Consider the following 15,901-nt stretch of genomic DNA (forward strand, 5'->3'; position numbering starts at 1 on the left):
TCTAGTAGCATCTGAACCATGAATATCTCACTGTAGTATACTATATTCTAATATTCTATATTCCATTTATGAACATGTATTCTCAATTAAATTATAAACTTTTAGGGGCAGGGACAATGTTGGTTCTTACTTATTAGATGAAGAAATAGAGATGATATCACCACTCATTTCATAGGGTTATTTTTGAGGATTTAGTGCCTGGAGCTTGGAGGCAACTCAACTAATGCTGATTCTTTTCTCTTTCTTCTTTGTCTCCCCAGAACACCTAACAGTGCTGTATAACTATTTAAGAACAATTTAACTTGTGCTTTATAACCTTTTGCCTCATCCTCCCTTCCATGTGTATGATGAGCAAATAAGGCTTATAATTTAATAACAGTTAATTATATGGCAGTTACTCATTTTTCTTCTTGTTACTTTCTTCCATGTTCTTAGGTTCTTCCTGTTTTTGTTGGCCTCTGTGCTTAACATGTTCCAGATTATCATTTATTATTCTCTACTTCGTTCACTTTTTTAAAACCAACTTTTTATTATGAAATTTCATACGTAAAAATTTTAAGAATAGTATAGACATCATGTATATTCTCCACCTGGAAGGACCAGTTAATAGTTTGCCATATATGTTCATCCACTCTCCTTCTGTATCTTGGTACTCATACACACAGACACATGCTCACACACATATGCATGCATGCATGTACACACATACACATTTTTCTTTCTCTGTGTTGAACCATTTGAAAATAAGTTGCAGACAACATGGCATGTATATCTCAGTAGTTCAGCGTATATCTTCTAAAAACAAGAACATTCTCCTACATAACCAAAATATGATTATCATATATAAAATATTGACAGTAACTCCATAATAGTCCACTAATATTCAGTCCATATTCAATTTTACCTAGTTGTCAAAAGAAAATTCTTTATAGTTGCTTTTCCAAAACCAGAATTCAGTCAAGATTCATTTGTTATGTTTCTTTAGTTTCTTTAATCATTTTACCTTTTTCTAAAAACTCCTTGCCATTGATGCTTTGAAGAGTCTAGACTTTAAAAAATATCCTTTAAAAATATTCTGCACTGTATATTTGTCTATTTAGGGGAGGGAAGAATTTCTGCTCTACCCCTCTTGGTTCTTTTGACTGGTCTAATAATTAAATAGATACAAGACAGATTAATAGGAGAAAAACAAACAAATTTAATTTCGTACATATGGTGTCCCATAGGTATAAGACTCAAGAGGTGACCAAAGCATGTTGTTTATACACCTTTTTAGACAAAGAGTAAATTATTTGTGAAGATTTGACAAAACAAAAGGGTTTGGGCTTGGAGTAGTAAATTAATGAAGAAGTAATGAAGTTTGTTTATACAGCTTCCTCTGCCCCAAACTCTGTATCTCTGGTAATAAGGATGCCCTCCAACCTCCAGCAAAGGGAGGATATCTTCCCATGGGAGCTTTGTTTCCTGCTTTCAGGGGAACAAAGGAGGGTTAGGGTGTTCTTCTTGCATGGGCTGTTTCTCAAGTGACTTTATTTCATTTTATTTTTAATAAATTTATTTATTTATTTATTTATTTTTGGCTGCATTGGGTCTTTGTTGCTGTACGTGGGCTTTCTCTAGTTGCGGCGAGCAGGGGCTATTCTTCATTGTGGTGCACAGGCTTCTCAATGCGGTGGCTTCTCTTGTTGTGGAGCACAGGCTGCAGGCACATGGGCTTCAGTAGTTGTGGCACACGGGCTCAGTAGTTGTGGCTCACGGGCTTAGTTGCACCGTGGCATGTGGGATCTTTCCGGACCAGGGCTCGAACCCGTGTCCCCTGCATTGGCAGGCGGATTCTTAACCACTGCACCACCAGGGAAGTCTTCTCAAGTGACTTTAATTCAAAATAGTCAACATTCCACTTTGGCATATTTTGGGGTGGCCTCCCACAAGCCCCATCATCTAACTTTCTTTTGGTATTACTGAACCTTTTCTCATATTCCCTGTTTTTGCTGTAACTGGAAGTTGGATCAGACTTAATCAGACTCAGGTTAAACATTTTTTTGCAAGAATTTTTCTTGGTTAGGTTGGGTACTGTATACGCTGCCAATGTGGTACGATGTGATATTTGTTTTTACCGCTCTAAATGATGCTGAGTTTGATCCCTTGGTTTAGATGGCAATTGCCACATTTCTCCTCTGTGATATAATGGTTTTCCCTTTGCAATTCATAAGTAACCTTTGGGCTATTATACTGGGGCTGGGAGGATATTCTGTTATCCAACAAGCTTTCACTTAATGATTGTATCCATTTATGATCCTTGCCTAAATTATTAGGGCTTTACAAGACAGTGATTATCTAATTCTATTATTTTTTCTATACTTTTTAGCTAAGATTCTTCTGTAAGGAAGGCCATTCCTCTTCTTTCTCTCTCCATAGATTTGTGGATTTTTATTTATTCAATGTGTTATCATTTATAGTCATTAATCTTTTTGATAGATTAAATTTTCCCAATTGTGTTCAATGGAAGTTCCATCAAACTGACTTCTTTTTTCTTTTGACCTGCTTCTCTATAAGTCTTTAAGAACTTTCTTACTTTCTGGCACAAAAAGATGACCCAGGCTTGCCTTGTATTTTCTGTGCCTTAGACCTAGAGTCAGCCATTTTTCTAATGACTCCTGATTCCCTTTAATGGTGAATAGTACTTTGAAACCAAGATGTGGGCACTAGGTGTGCTCATTGCTATTGGGGATCACTTCTTTTAGGCCTTGAAAAGGACATAGCTATGGGAAAGACTTTTTTAAAAATCATGAGTTTATATTGATATTTATAGGCTTTGTTTTCTTGAATTACTTTATATTTGTATCTCTTTTTCTTATGCTGAAAATCTTAATTGCTAACCAACAGTAATATATTTCCTTGTTTTATATGTTTCTTATTTGTTTTATACTATGATTATATAAAATAGTTTCATAATTATAGTACCAATATGATTGCTGACATAAACTCACCTGGGCAAGTTCAAGATGTCCTTGTAGTTCTTTTCCAACGTACAGAAGTTATGAAAACTTTCCAATATACAGAAAAGTTGAAAGAATTGTACAGTGAAGACTGATATATCCATCACCTAGAGTCTGCAATTAATATTTTACTATATTTACTTTATCCTATATCTATCCTTTTATTTATCTGTCAATTCATCCTATTTTTTATGATGCAGTTCAAAGAAAGTTCCTTTTTGTGAGTGTGTATGTGTGTATACATACAAATATACATACATTCTTGTGGATAAAGGGTTAGGAGACTATGTTTAAAAGTTACTTAAAATGATCTTTTTCTCTCTGTATGGTTATGTTATCAGTTTCATAAACAGTCATTTGTAACTTGTGTCAGTTTGGGGTTGCCTTTTTTTCCCTCTTTGAATAAATCATGCTTTCTGGATATGTTGTATTTCTTTTTCCCCAAAGCTGGATTAGTAGGACCTGCCTCTGTCCCCACTTCAAGAGGCAACCACTGTTCTGCTTTTTTTCCCCCCACCATATGTTTTGCCTGTTCTAGAACTTAATACAAATGGAATTGTCCAGTGTGTACCCTATCCTTTTCATCAGCATAATACTTTTGAGATTCTTCAGGTAGCTAGCATGTATCAGTGATTTGTTCCTCTTTATTGATAAGTAGTATTTCACTGTATGAATATACCATGGTGCCACTTCTTTCCTTTGGGGTTGACTTTTCTCTAATTTCTTCTTGGTTTTGATTGCTTGCCAGTCCCTTCAGGTAGTTGTTTTTTAATAGTTTTTCCATATTTTATATTGTTTCCTATGGGAGAATTTCTCTGATATGAGCTATTCCAACATTACCAGAAGATAAATTCATTTTGTTGCATCATGAGCAAATAAATTTTTAGTTTTTTCTACTTTATGAAATATTTTGAAATTTTCTTTCTGACTTAATATGGTCAATTTTCATGACTGTCATGGGCTTTTGAAGTTATATTTCTTTTTTCAGAGTATGAAGTTCGATATGTATATATATATTTATATATATGCAAAAGATCTATGTTATTGATTATGTTTTTATTTTTTGACCATTTGAACTATCTTGGACTGAAAGAGATAGGTTATGATTTTTGTTATTCAGGTTTTGCTGTCTTACCCTTGTATATCCTGTACTTAATGTTTTATGAAACATTTGGTACTTTAGTTCTTGTTATATATTTATTGCCAATTGTAGCCTTCAGCATTATAAAAGTGTCCTTTTGTTGTTGTTGTCCTATAATGCTTTTGGATCTGAGTTCTACAGTTTCCTGATAACAAGATCATATACCCTGATTTCTTATTGTTTGCATTTGTTTGGCATATCTTTGCCCATCTGTTTAGTTTATTAACCTTTATGAATTGTTTGGTTGAAGGTGTGTTTCTTGTATTCATCCCAGAGTTGGGTTTTACATTATGAGCCTATCTGAAAATCCTTTTACTAGAGGAGTTAAGCATACTTACTTATATATTACTGATATATTTGGTTTCAGCTTTGTCATATGTTCTTTTATGTTATGTTAACTTACGTGTATTATAATTATAGCTTGTCTTTTACCATGTGGTCTGTTTTCTTTTTTTTTCCTTTTTTTAAAATATTAATTAATTAATTAATTTTTGGCTGCGTTGGGTCTTCGTTGCTGTGTGCGGGCTTTCTGTAGTTGCGGCGAGCGGGGGTACTCTTTGTTGCGGTGCGTGGGCTTCTCATTGTGGTGGCTTCTCTTGTTGCGGAGCATGGGCTCTATCTAGGCGCATGGGCTTCAGTAGGTGTGGCTCGCAGGCTCTAGAGCGCAGGCTCAGTAGCTGTGACGCATGGGCTTAGTTGCTCCGCGGTGTGTGGGATCTTCCCGGACCAGGGCTCAAACCTGTGTCCCCTGCATTGGCAGGCGGATTCTTAATCACTGCGCCACCAGGGAAGCCCGGTCTGTTTTCTTTATTTAATTTAAGAAGAGTTTTATTGGTCATAGAAGTTACTAGAACTTTATATTTAAAAACTATATACTGATAACTTTATAATGACCTTAGTTCTTTTTTTCTTAGGCTTCTCCTATTTTGTTTTTCTGCTTTAAATGATATCATTTTGTTTCCACTTACTATTTTCTGTGTAAAAATCAATGAACTTATTCTATTTTCCCATTTCTTCCTTCTCTACCTTTCTATCTTTTTTTTTTTAGGGTGTATTTCTCCTTTGGTAGGTGGATAGTGTTTACATGCTAATCTTGTACTTGTAACTTCACCTTTGTTTTAGTCTTTGATCTGCAATTAAATATATATAATGTTCACTACCTGTCCTTTTGTTGTACTTTCCAAAATTATCTCTTGTTTAGAGGAAACTCATGAGCTAGTAGATTCCACAACCTGAGTACAGTTTTCTTCACATTCTTGCATGTTTAAAGTGCTTTTCTTTAGTGTTGGTACCTAAAGTGCAGCTTGGCTGGATACAAAATCCTTGGCCAACACTTTCTTTCCTTGAGCTTCTTGAATACCTTGCTCCGTTGTTGTCGTGTTATCAACAAATCTAATGTCTAATTTTTTTTTCCTTTGTGGACTGATTTTTTTCCTTTGTAAATGACTTGCTCTTTTTATCTGGAAACTGAAAGATGTTTTCTTTATCTTAAAGGCTGGTAATTTTACTGGAATGTGACTACGGCTGAGCATTTTAGCTCATTTAGTGCCTTTTAAATATGTAGATTCTGTTCTTTTATTTTCAGGTTTTCCTGGAGTTAAAGCCTCCAGAAAAAAAGCATTAATTCTATCCTATCTCATTATTTTATTTTTCTTATTTAAGGACTCCAGTTGCACACAAGTTGGATCTTCTTTGCCTGTCTTCTATGTCTTTCAGTTTTTCTTTGATGTTTTTAAACTCTTTATTTTATTTTTGTTCTTTTGGTTCTTTTGGTTCTCATCCACTGTGTCCCTCAGTGTACTTTCAGTTTTATATTTTTGTCCTTGGGCACCTTGTATTTACTCTTCATTTTAGAGATGATTTTATTTTTTCCAGCTTCTTTCCTTGTTCTCTTATTTTTTTTTCTTCTTTTTGCATTATTTACCTGCTGTTTAACCTTTACTAATGTGAGGTGTTAGATTTCAGATTCATGGTTTCTCTCATATTTGCAATAGCTTATTTAGCTACACTTAATTCATTTTGGAGTATCATGTTACCTTTTTTGTTATTCTATATTTTTTGGAAAGTTTTTGGTGGGGTATTTTTATCAGCTGAAGCATTCTGATTCTTTCTACTTTCACTTTATAATAGCTTTCTATGAGTGTTTGGATCCTTTTTTTTTTTTGTTCCTAATGAAACAAAATGAAATATGTAGGATGTAGCATTCTCCTGGGCCAAGTGATGGTGGTGGGGAGGGGGTTGGGTAAAAAGGCTTACTTGGTCTTAGTTCAAAAGTGTTTTCTATTATTGGAACTATGAAAAGTAGTTTCTTTAATAAGTAGTTCCTTTTGGGATGTTGGTTGGTTGGTTTTCTGATACTTTGTTACTGTTTTGTTTCTTAGGGTTTTTAACTTCAGCTGCTTTCTCCTTCTTCTCCTCTTCCTCCTCCCCCTCCCTGGCCCTCCCCCCTTTTCCTCCTCCTCCCTTTTTTTTTTTCATGGTCAAGCCTTCAAAGGATACCTCCCCTATTGCATGTCTGTCTTCTCCACAAGACTAACAACTTCTGAACCAGAATTATTTTGGAGCCCCTACCAGTGCCGTGGTAGCACTGGTTTTATATCCATTCTCTTTTCTTATGATCTTCTAGAGGACATCATAAGTTGATCTTATTTGCGTTTTGCAATACCTGACTCTTTACTTGGGTAAGGCCTCCAGGAACTGGTTTTGATGTTTTCAGTTGTTAATTTCCTCTCTTACATGTAAATAGAAGTTTGTGATAGTCTCTTTTCTAGTTATGCTGTTGCTGTGGGCTGTAGATGATTTTGCTTTCCTTGTTGACGTGAAACCTTTTGTAGGATTTCCTGAAGAGATTCCAATTTAGGTGGCTACCATTATTTTACACAAACTGGAAAGTCATACTCTGATCACTTTAACAAATGATTTAGTGCCTCTTCCACATAAGCTCCAAGTTAATACTGAAGCCAAAAATACAAACACTCACAAAGTAATCCTAGTATTTGTGTAGCATTTCTAAGAATGATGCAGAATACATTAAAAATATTATTTCATTCAGTAGCTGTGAGGTAAGTAGATACTTCCCGCATTTTACAGATGAGGTTGCTGAGGCTAAGAGGTTAACAGCAACTCATTAACTAGTTATTGATGGGTAAGAGTCATACCTAAGACTTTAGTCTAAATCTACTGCTTGCTCCACCAGAAAGACCATATCCTATTTTACTTCATTTAGTATTCACTAAGTCTCTACTGACTGCCTTAGAATGTACTGAGCTGTATACCAGGCACTGGTGATTGAGCAGTGAACAGAATAGACCAAAAAATCCCTATTCTTGCAGAGCTTACATTTTAGCAATAATATTCTCCTCTGCCCCAACCCACTAGTCTTCCTCTTGCCTTAACTTCTTTTTTTTTTTTTTAATTTTTAAATTTATTATTTATTTATTATTTTTATTTTTGGCTGTGTTGGGTCTTCGTTTCTGTGTGAGGGCTTTCTCCAGTTGTGGTGAGTGGGGGCCACTCTTCATCACGGTGCGCGGGCCTCTCACCACCGCGGCCTCTCTTGTTGCGGAGCACAGGCTCCAGACGCCCAGGCTCAGCAGTTGTGGCTCACGGGCCCAGCCGCTCCGCGGCATGTGGGATCGTCCCAGACCAGGGCTCGAACCCGTGTCCCCAGCATTGGCAGGCAGATTCTCAACCACTGCGCCACTAGGGAAGCCCCCTTGCCTTAACTTCTTAAAACTGTATTTGGCTTTGTGAAAATAATACTAGTCAAAGACGTTTATAGTACCTAATTTTAGGTATCATTCAACATAATTCTGATTTTAATAACGCCACAAAAACTAGTTTCTCACTCCAATTGCCTAGTTTAATTGCTTATATACTATAACATAAACAAAAATAAAAATGTAGATTGCCAGTGAAAATTATGTACTCCTGGTATTTCTACAATAAAACATGGTATAGTTAAGACGTTAGTGATTTTATTTTTTTAAACTTTATATTGTTTGGTGTCTGTTGAAAAGAGGTTGTTGTCTCAAGGTTTGAAATAGAAAACTCATCTTCCCAGCTTAACATACTTATATGAAGGTATTAATTTTATACCACTAGTTTTAGGATGGTTTAAAAGTCCACATTAAACATTTCTGTGTGTTTTAGTTTTCACTTATTTGCACAAGAGGTGAAGAATTTTATTCTCTGCTTTCAAATAATAGAATAGTATTTAGAATTCTTCTAAGTGCTTTGTTAAGATAATATAAAATACTTTCATCATTGTGTTATTTCTCATTGTATCTTGTTAATTCTGGAAAAGAAATGCTATTTTAACTTCCCATATGGAACAACATAAAATAGGATAATCTGTATTTACTTGGCCAATTTTAATACAGAGTTTTGAGCAACAAAGTGGCTGATTGGCACCCTCTGTTGGTCATTTTATTTACCTACAGGCAGAAATATAAGTTAATAAAACAAAGTTAAAAGTTTGTCTTTTATATTTTTATCTCTATCTTTTAAATTAGCTTTTACAAGTCTTACCAAAATAATTCTCTAAACCGGGTTCATAAGAATAAGGTACAAAAAAAAAAAAGAATAAGGTACACTATTATTTAGCTGTGCTTTTGTTTGAATGATTTTGTGGTTATTTGCTTTTTCCTCAGACTGGCTCTCTAACTGTAGCATTTAGAATTGGCATTAACATTGCAGATTTTAAAACAACTCTTTATTTAACTGTAGCAAACTATTAGCTACAGTAGCACATTATTAAACAGATAATGTTTAACAATTTATTGTCAGTTTGGATTAATTAGAAAAACATCACATTTTAGCACCCTAAATAGCAGTTGAAGAGTTACTTGAATTGAAAATAATTTAGGCTTCTGAAACATGAGTCTGGATTACTTTAGTTCATCTCTCAGTTTTTTAAAGACAGAATCATTCTGTAAGATTATATGGTTAATTGGATTTATATTATAATTTGATAATATTTGTGTATAATAAGTTTGTTGACAGGTCCTGAAAATGCCTATGCAAGTAATTTTATACTTATAGGGAAGAAAGCTGTACTCTGCCAGGTGGTTGAATAGTTTGGAGGGGAAAAATTTTTTTGGTAAATATTTAGCAAGTTTGCTTTTGGTGATTCTAGGATTTTAGAATTTCACTTGTCTGCCAAAGCCTCAAGTTTAATCCAATTTAATAATACCTAATGGATTTCAATTTTAACATAATTTATGACCTATTCCATAATACTCAAGTTACTCACTGTATTAGAGCTTCCTTGTATTTTTTCACTGAAATAAATATTTTAAGAATTTATATTACGCATTGCTCATATAGAAAGTGTTTTTAGAAGTATTACTTACAAATGCCAACCAACTGTATTTATATTGTATTTCGTGTACCAATTTGAGGAAATTGAGATTTGTGTTTGGTTTCTAGTGAGCCTTTCAGTATATTATTTTCACCACAACATAGTAGACTATTCAATTGAATTTTTCACTCTGATGAACTAATAAGCCAGCTAAAATTCTCCAACGTGACAAACTGAACTTGAGTATAAAATACTGAACTTGACTCTTTTTAAAATTTATGATTCAACCAAACATTATTTTGAAATAATGAGTACTTTTATTTTTCACTGAGTGAATTTCCTATTTTAACTTAAATACCAGTGTGACCATAAGGTAATTAGATAGGATCCTGAAAATTTATGGCTTTAAGTCTACTACATTACTTTAGTTACACCTAGTGCTTGATTCTGTAAATACCATATAAATGTCCCATATAAGCTTATCGACTTCAATACATCAGTAAATTCTTTTTGCTCCTTTGGAATATATTTCACCTGTAATACTAATGTGCTTAATCCACTAAGAGAGTAAAAAAAAGTGGGATGATATATTTTGTTTTCAAATTTGGATGCATGATAATGAATATATATGCAATCTTTTTAACAAGGCTACTGAAATGTGTTAAGGTGTGTCATACTCCCCTGAAACTTAGTTAGATACACTTCAAACTCCCACCCAGTCTTTCTCCAAAAGCCCTTATAGAATCAAAACAGTATTCAAATGAAAAGTTTCTATCTTACCACGTATTTGAAGTACCTAGTTAAATTAACTGGCAGTTAATCGGCTAACCAAATTAAACAGAGGCCAAAAAAGAGTGCAAAGAAGAATACTCCTGGATACATTGCTCTAGAAACGGAATGCTAATCTCTAAATGCAGGTTATTAGGAAGTAGGATATTGGATAACTATTCAGAGATGGGATTGATTTGGTCTAATAGAAGATAACTATTTTGAAAAAAAATGTTTTTTAATATTTAAGTACTTATTTATTTATTTGGTTGTGTCGGGTCTTAGTTGCAGCTCGTGGGCTCCTTAGTTGCAGCTCGTGGGCTCCTTAGTTGCGGCTCACCAGCTTCTTAGTTGTGGTACGTGGGCTCCTTAGTTGTGGCATGCAAACTCTTAGTTGTGGCATGCACGTGGGATCCAGTTCCCATACCAGGGATCGAACCCAGGCCCCCTGCATTGAGAGTGTGGAGTGTTAACCACTGCACCACCAGGGAAGTCCCTGAAAAAAATTTTTATGATAATAGTACAGTCTACAGTCAGACCTGGAAGTGTCTTATATCCCAAGAATTTCCTTTGAGACCTTTTCTATTGTCATGATAATGTTTTCCTCTCCACATTTTATTCTCTCTAGAGGGCTACTCCCTTCCTTTGCCAACTTAGTTCATTTATTGTTTCAGTGTATGCTTAGCTTTTTAGAACTTTAAGGAAATGAAATATGATATTACCACACATGAATATGTAGCAGAGAGTAATTTTTTAAATATTTGTTAGATTTTATAAGGATAAGATACTCTTGGGCAGCATGTTCATGGTTGGGAAGTTCATTAACTTTTTCAGGCAACTATAATCTGGTAAGCTAGAAATGTAATTTATGAAATGGTGACACAAGGCATTATACTTCCTAGGACCTGTACAAATATTCCACATCTTGTTTTTAAATGTAAGAGGTCACAAAAGCCTTTCATTGTAGAGTAAGCCATTATATAATCATCAGGGAATGTAAAGCTTGTATGAAAAAATCAAAGAGAATGGCTCTATATATTTCTTTTAAAGCCAGCTAACTGTTGACTAAACATCATAAAGTTTGAGTCAAATAGTTTATGTTAACTGGAAGTCATTATTATTCAAGAATGTGTTTATTTTTAATATTTAGGCATTTGTGAAAGTTCGTTAAAACAATTGCTTATTAGAGAAGATCTTTTTTTCATTAGGGTGTTTTTTCTTTTGACAGTGATGTGAATTTTGAAAGTAAAGCACGAACAGCATGTAAGGGAAAGATTGCCATATCAGGTATGCTGTAATGGATCATTTTTCTATTGCTGAATAAATTCTATAAAGTAACTTCCTAGAGTTAGTGGGGCTTTTTAATTCCCTATGTCCATTTTCTTTTTTCATTTTATTTTGCATACCTCTATCAGAATATTTGTTCTAAAACACTGTTTTCATCATTATGCTCTACATTTGTGTAGAATTTTACAATTTGAGAAAACTGTTTCATGTATATTACATACATCATGAAGTTTTCTCCTCACTGCAACACTGTGTAATAGGTAGGGTAGTTCCCGATTTCTATAGACAGAGGTGAAATGACTTTGGTTGAGCTGGGCTGCAGACTCAAGTCTTTTGACTCCCCGTTCCTTTTTTGCTCAGAAGTTTCAGGACTGTGTTTAACGTTTGTCTACTCTAGAATTTCCATGAGGGTTGGAGCCCTGTTTGCTTTGTTCATCACTATATACCCAGGAGCTAACACAGTGCTTGTACGTAGTTATTACTCAGTGAATATTGATTGGATGGATGACTACACTCCATTACCCATAGGATAGAGACTAGACTTCCCCTTAGAGTTTTCTGTTCTGACCCAAATATTTTTCTAGTCATATCTTCCACTACTCCTACACATAAGCTGTCTGCTTTAGCCAGACATTTCTCTCCCTGTTCTGTCAACACACCCCATGTTCCTAATACCCAGTTAGCTCTTGAAATAACTATATTATCTTCAGGATCTATTTGCTCATCTATAAAGCCTTCCCTGTTCCCTGCTAGAAATATTTTTCCCTTCTCTGAATTCTTAATGCAGTTAGGAGACACTTTACCACTAGATGGCACTTATGCTGTGTTGTCTCAGTTTCTCCAAAGTGTTAAGGAAGCTAAAGACAATGGCTTGGAGATGCCACAGATTGAAGTGAATAAATACATGGCTGACTCATGTGTATGCTAGTTAGATAATGTACCTTTTATAAATATTATCTCATTGGTACGCTTTGGAAACAACAGACCTCCAGCGGTCCTTAAGTAATAACTAGTTTGTTTCATTGGCTAAAAGCCTTGTTCTCTTAGCTCCAGGGAGCCTGCTGCTGTATTTCAGGCCCTCTTACCCAAGGAACTGTTTGGTTGTTGTTGTTTTTTTCCCAAGGAACTGTTTTTAAAAATGTCTTCATGTTAAAAATTCTCCTACAGGAAGGATATACCTGAATTTTACATATGACATAATTGTCCTAAACCAGAGGAATTACCCTCAGCAAAAATTCTTCAGAAAAATAACTGAGCTATATATAAAAATCCATTGCTTGTTTTATGTTATTTATATTTGTTTTCATCTTTCCAATTATGAATGGAATAAAACATGTTTTATATCTTATTTATCCTTTTGATGCCAAACATAGCACTTTTACATATTAGTTGTTCACTATGTTCAATACATTTTAATGTGAAAAAACAAAATATTATAGATCTTTAAAGGGGATTTTCTAAAAATACTTAAACATAATCCTCCATTCCTTGCTTCTGATGTAGTGCCACTCAGTACACAAATGAGATGTGTTAAATTGCTGTTGAAGACTGAATGCCATGATAAAGTTAGCCTCTACTGTCATTTCATAATAGTTTATTGACTGCAGCAATCATGAAATTAGCATTAACTCTCCATTTAGAAGAGTGTTTAAATAAAAGCATTTAAAGTAGAGAAAAAACTATTTTCTTGACCATAAATACTCGAGTATAGAAATTAAACTTATTTCTGCATGTGTTTCTTCTTTTTAAAAGATAATTTTAAATTAAATTAAGGAGCCAAAATTCTCAGAAAATGGGATACGTAGGTAATTTCTTTACATCTTTGCTTAGACTTAATTATATCTTGTCTGTATGTTTGTGAAAGATAAAAACAAAGAACATTAAAAACTAATTCACCTTTATAAATCCATTTTCTTTTGACATGGGAATGAAAATGTGACTTCTGTTTTGATCAAAATGAATATTTGCAACAAAGTTTTATAATGTTTCTGAGATTACGTTGATTTCCAGGAGATACCTGGGATTTCTATTTCTAGCTTCACCACTCACTGGCCAGATCTTTATAAAAGTAAAAAGAATAATTGAGGTTTATCCCGATTGTTTCTGCTCAACACCAAATAATTGCATATGGTAATTGTCTCAGCCTATTCGCGAACTACTAATTCGATGACTAAAGCCAAATCAGTTCACAAAGTACCTCGGTTTTCGCTTTTGAAAATGATAGACTTCTAGGACCTGATAGCATCAAGTTAGCTATCCTATTATGGCTCTTTCACTTTACCATTAAAGTGTCAATTAAGACATTTAAAAAAAGACAAAGGTAAGAGTACTGTAAATTAAAACTGAGTCAACCATTTGCAAGAAGCTGGAAGGAATTTCTACTCTTTGAGACTGAATTTTAAAATGTAGCTAATGAGTTACACATCTTTTGCCATCTAAACAGTACCTGACCACCTGGGAAATAGATAAGAAATGTCCATCTTCTCCTCTTGAGGATCTGACATAGCTAGGCATGGGAAAGGGCAAGACTGACCAATAGGCCATGGTTGTACAGCAAAGGAAGTAAGGGTCCATGTTCCTTCCAAGATAGTGTAAATAGTTAATACCACCCTACTAGAAAAAGCATAGTTGTGAAAAAGAACAGTTGTGAAATGCAGTGAGTCAGCAATTCTGGTCAAACAAGAAGCAGGCCCTTTGACAGGACATCAGCCAAGTCATAATTATAAAACAATAAAGGTGATCCCATTAAAATCAAGAACAAAATAGCAATGTCTATTATATTAATATTACAACAGAGTTTTAGAAATTTTAGCTAAAATAGTAAGAATGAAAGATGAAACTACTGAAAAGAAATAGATAAATTGAGTACTATTTGAAGATAATAGATTGCAGACCTAGAAAATATAAGGAAATTTACTGAAACATTGTTTGAATTAATAAAGAATTCAGTAAAAGTGTCTAGATTCAAGATATACATAAAAAGTTGTAGCTGCTCTCAACACCAGCAAGAACTAGTTACAATAAAAGCAGCAAAAAACAAAAACATTAAATACCCCATGAATAACCTTAATAAAAATATAAGGGTAACTGTATTACGCTACTCTATGTAAATAGTGTATTGTAAAGTTAACAGTTCCCAAGTTACTTTGGATACTAGAATTCTAATAAAACATTGGAGGGGGAATTTTGACACATTATTTCTAAGATTTACTTAAAGAAATTAGCAAGAGAGAATAAGATGTTTTTGGAAGGATATATTTCTAACAGATGGTAAAGTATTTTATAAAGTTTCAATGGTTATGATGGTATGGTATTGGTATCAGGATAGATAACGATTCAATTAGATCTATAAAGCATATAGCCAAGGAAAGGACACTTACTCAGAATGGCACATATGATAAAGATGGCATCATTCAATCAGTGAAGAAGAGAAGGCCTATTAAATATATAAATGGAGCTGGAACTGTTTTTATAAGAAGAATATTTATATGTTTACCTCACATACTCAAAAATCTTACAAAGATTAAATAATTAATTTTTTAAGATTCATTCATTCATTCATTTATTCATTTATTTGGGCTGCATTGGGTCTTCATTGCCGCGTGGGTTTTCTTTAGTTGCGGCGAGCGGGGGTTATTTGTTGTTGCCGTGCATGGGCTTCTCATTGCAGTGGCTTCTCTTGTTGCAGAGCATGGGCTCTAGGCTCACGGGCTTCAGTAGTTGTGGCACACAGGCTCAGTAGTTGTGGTTCACAGGCTCTAGAGCACGGGCTCAGTAGTTGTGGCTCGCAGGCTCTAGAGTGCAGGCTCAGTAGTTGTGGCGCCTGGGCTTAGTTGCTCTACGGCATGTGGGATCTTCCTAGACCAGGGCTCCAACCCATGTCCCCTGCCTCTGCAGGCAGATTCTTAATCACTGCGCCACCAGAGAAGTCCCTAAATAATTAATTTTTAAAAGTACAAACCATAAATATGTTTTTAAAAAGAAAAAGAAAAATGGGCCATGGATACAAACATATTTACTGAACTGGCCAGTAAGTTTATTAACATTTTTCTTAGTCAAGAAAATGCAAATGTCCAGTGGCTAAGACTCCATGTTCCCAATACAGGGGGCCTGCCTTTGATCCCTGGTCAGGGAACTAGATCCCACATGCCACAACTAAAGATCCCACATGCAGCAATGAAGATCCCGCATGCTGCAACTAAGATCCAGTGCAGCCAAATAAATAAATAAATATTTTAAAAAAAGGAAAGAAAATGCAAGTGTAAACAAATCCTGTCACTTGACTATTAAATTAGTAAATATATGTATATTTAATTGAAGTACAGTCAGTTTACAATGTTGTGTTACTTTCTGGCATACAGCAAAGTGATTCAGTTATACATATATGTGTGTGCATGTATATAT

At 34.5% G+C, this 15,901-nt stretch overlaps 1 protein-coding gene across 5 annotated transcripts in view; it reads left to right on the forward strand.

The window, feature by feature from the left end:
* Window positions 1–15,901, forward strand: part of RTKN2 (rhotekin 2) — a 193,079-nt gene that overhangs the window by 12,511 nt on the left and 164,667 nt on the right. For 4 of the 5 annotated variants that reach the window (XM_036827905.1, XM_036827904.1, XM_036827906.1 and 1 more), the window contains one exon: window positions 11,439–11,497. The exons of the other annotated variant lie outside the window; for it this stretch is intronic. In XM_036827905.1, coding sequence (XP_036683800.1) covers window positions 11,439–11,497 — 59 coding nt within the window. The remainder of the gene's footprint in view (window positions 1–11,438; window positions 11,498–15,901) is intronic. 5 annotated transcript variants of the gene reach the window in all.

Source organism: Balaenoptera musculus, chromosome 16 (assembly GCF_009873245.2).
Source record: "Balaenoptera musculus isolate JJ_BM4_2016_0621 chromosome 16, mBalMus1.pri.v3, whole genome shotgun sequence".
NCBI lineage: Eukaryota > Metazoa > Chordata > Mammalia > Artiodactyla > Balaenopteridae > Balaenoptera > Balaenoptera musculus.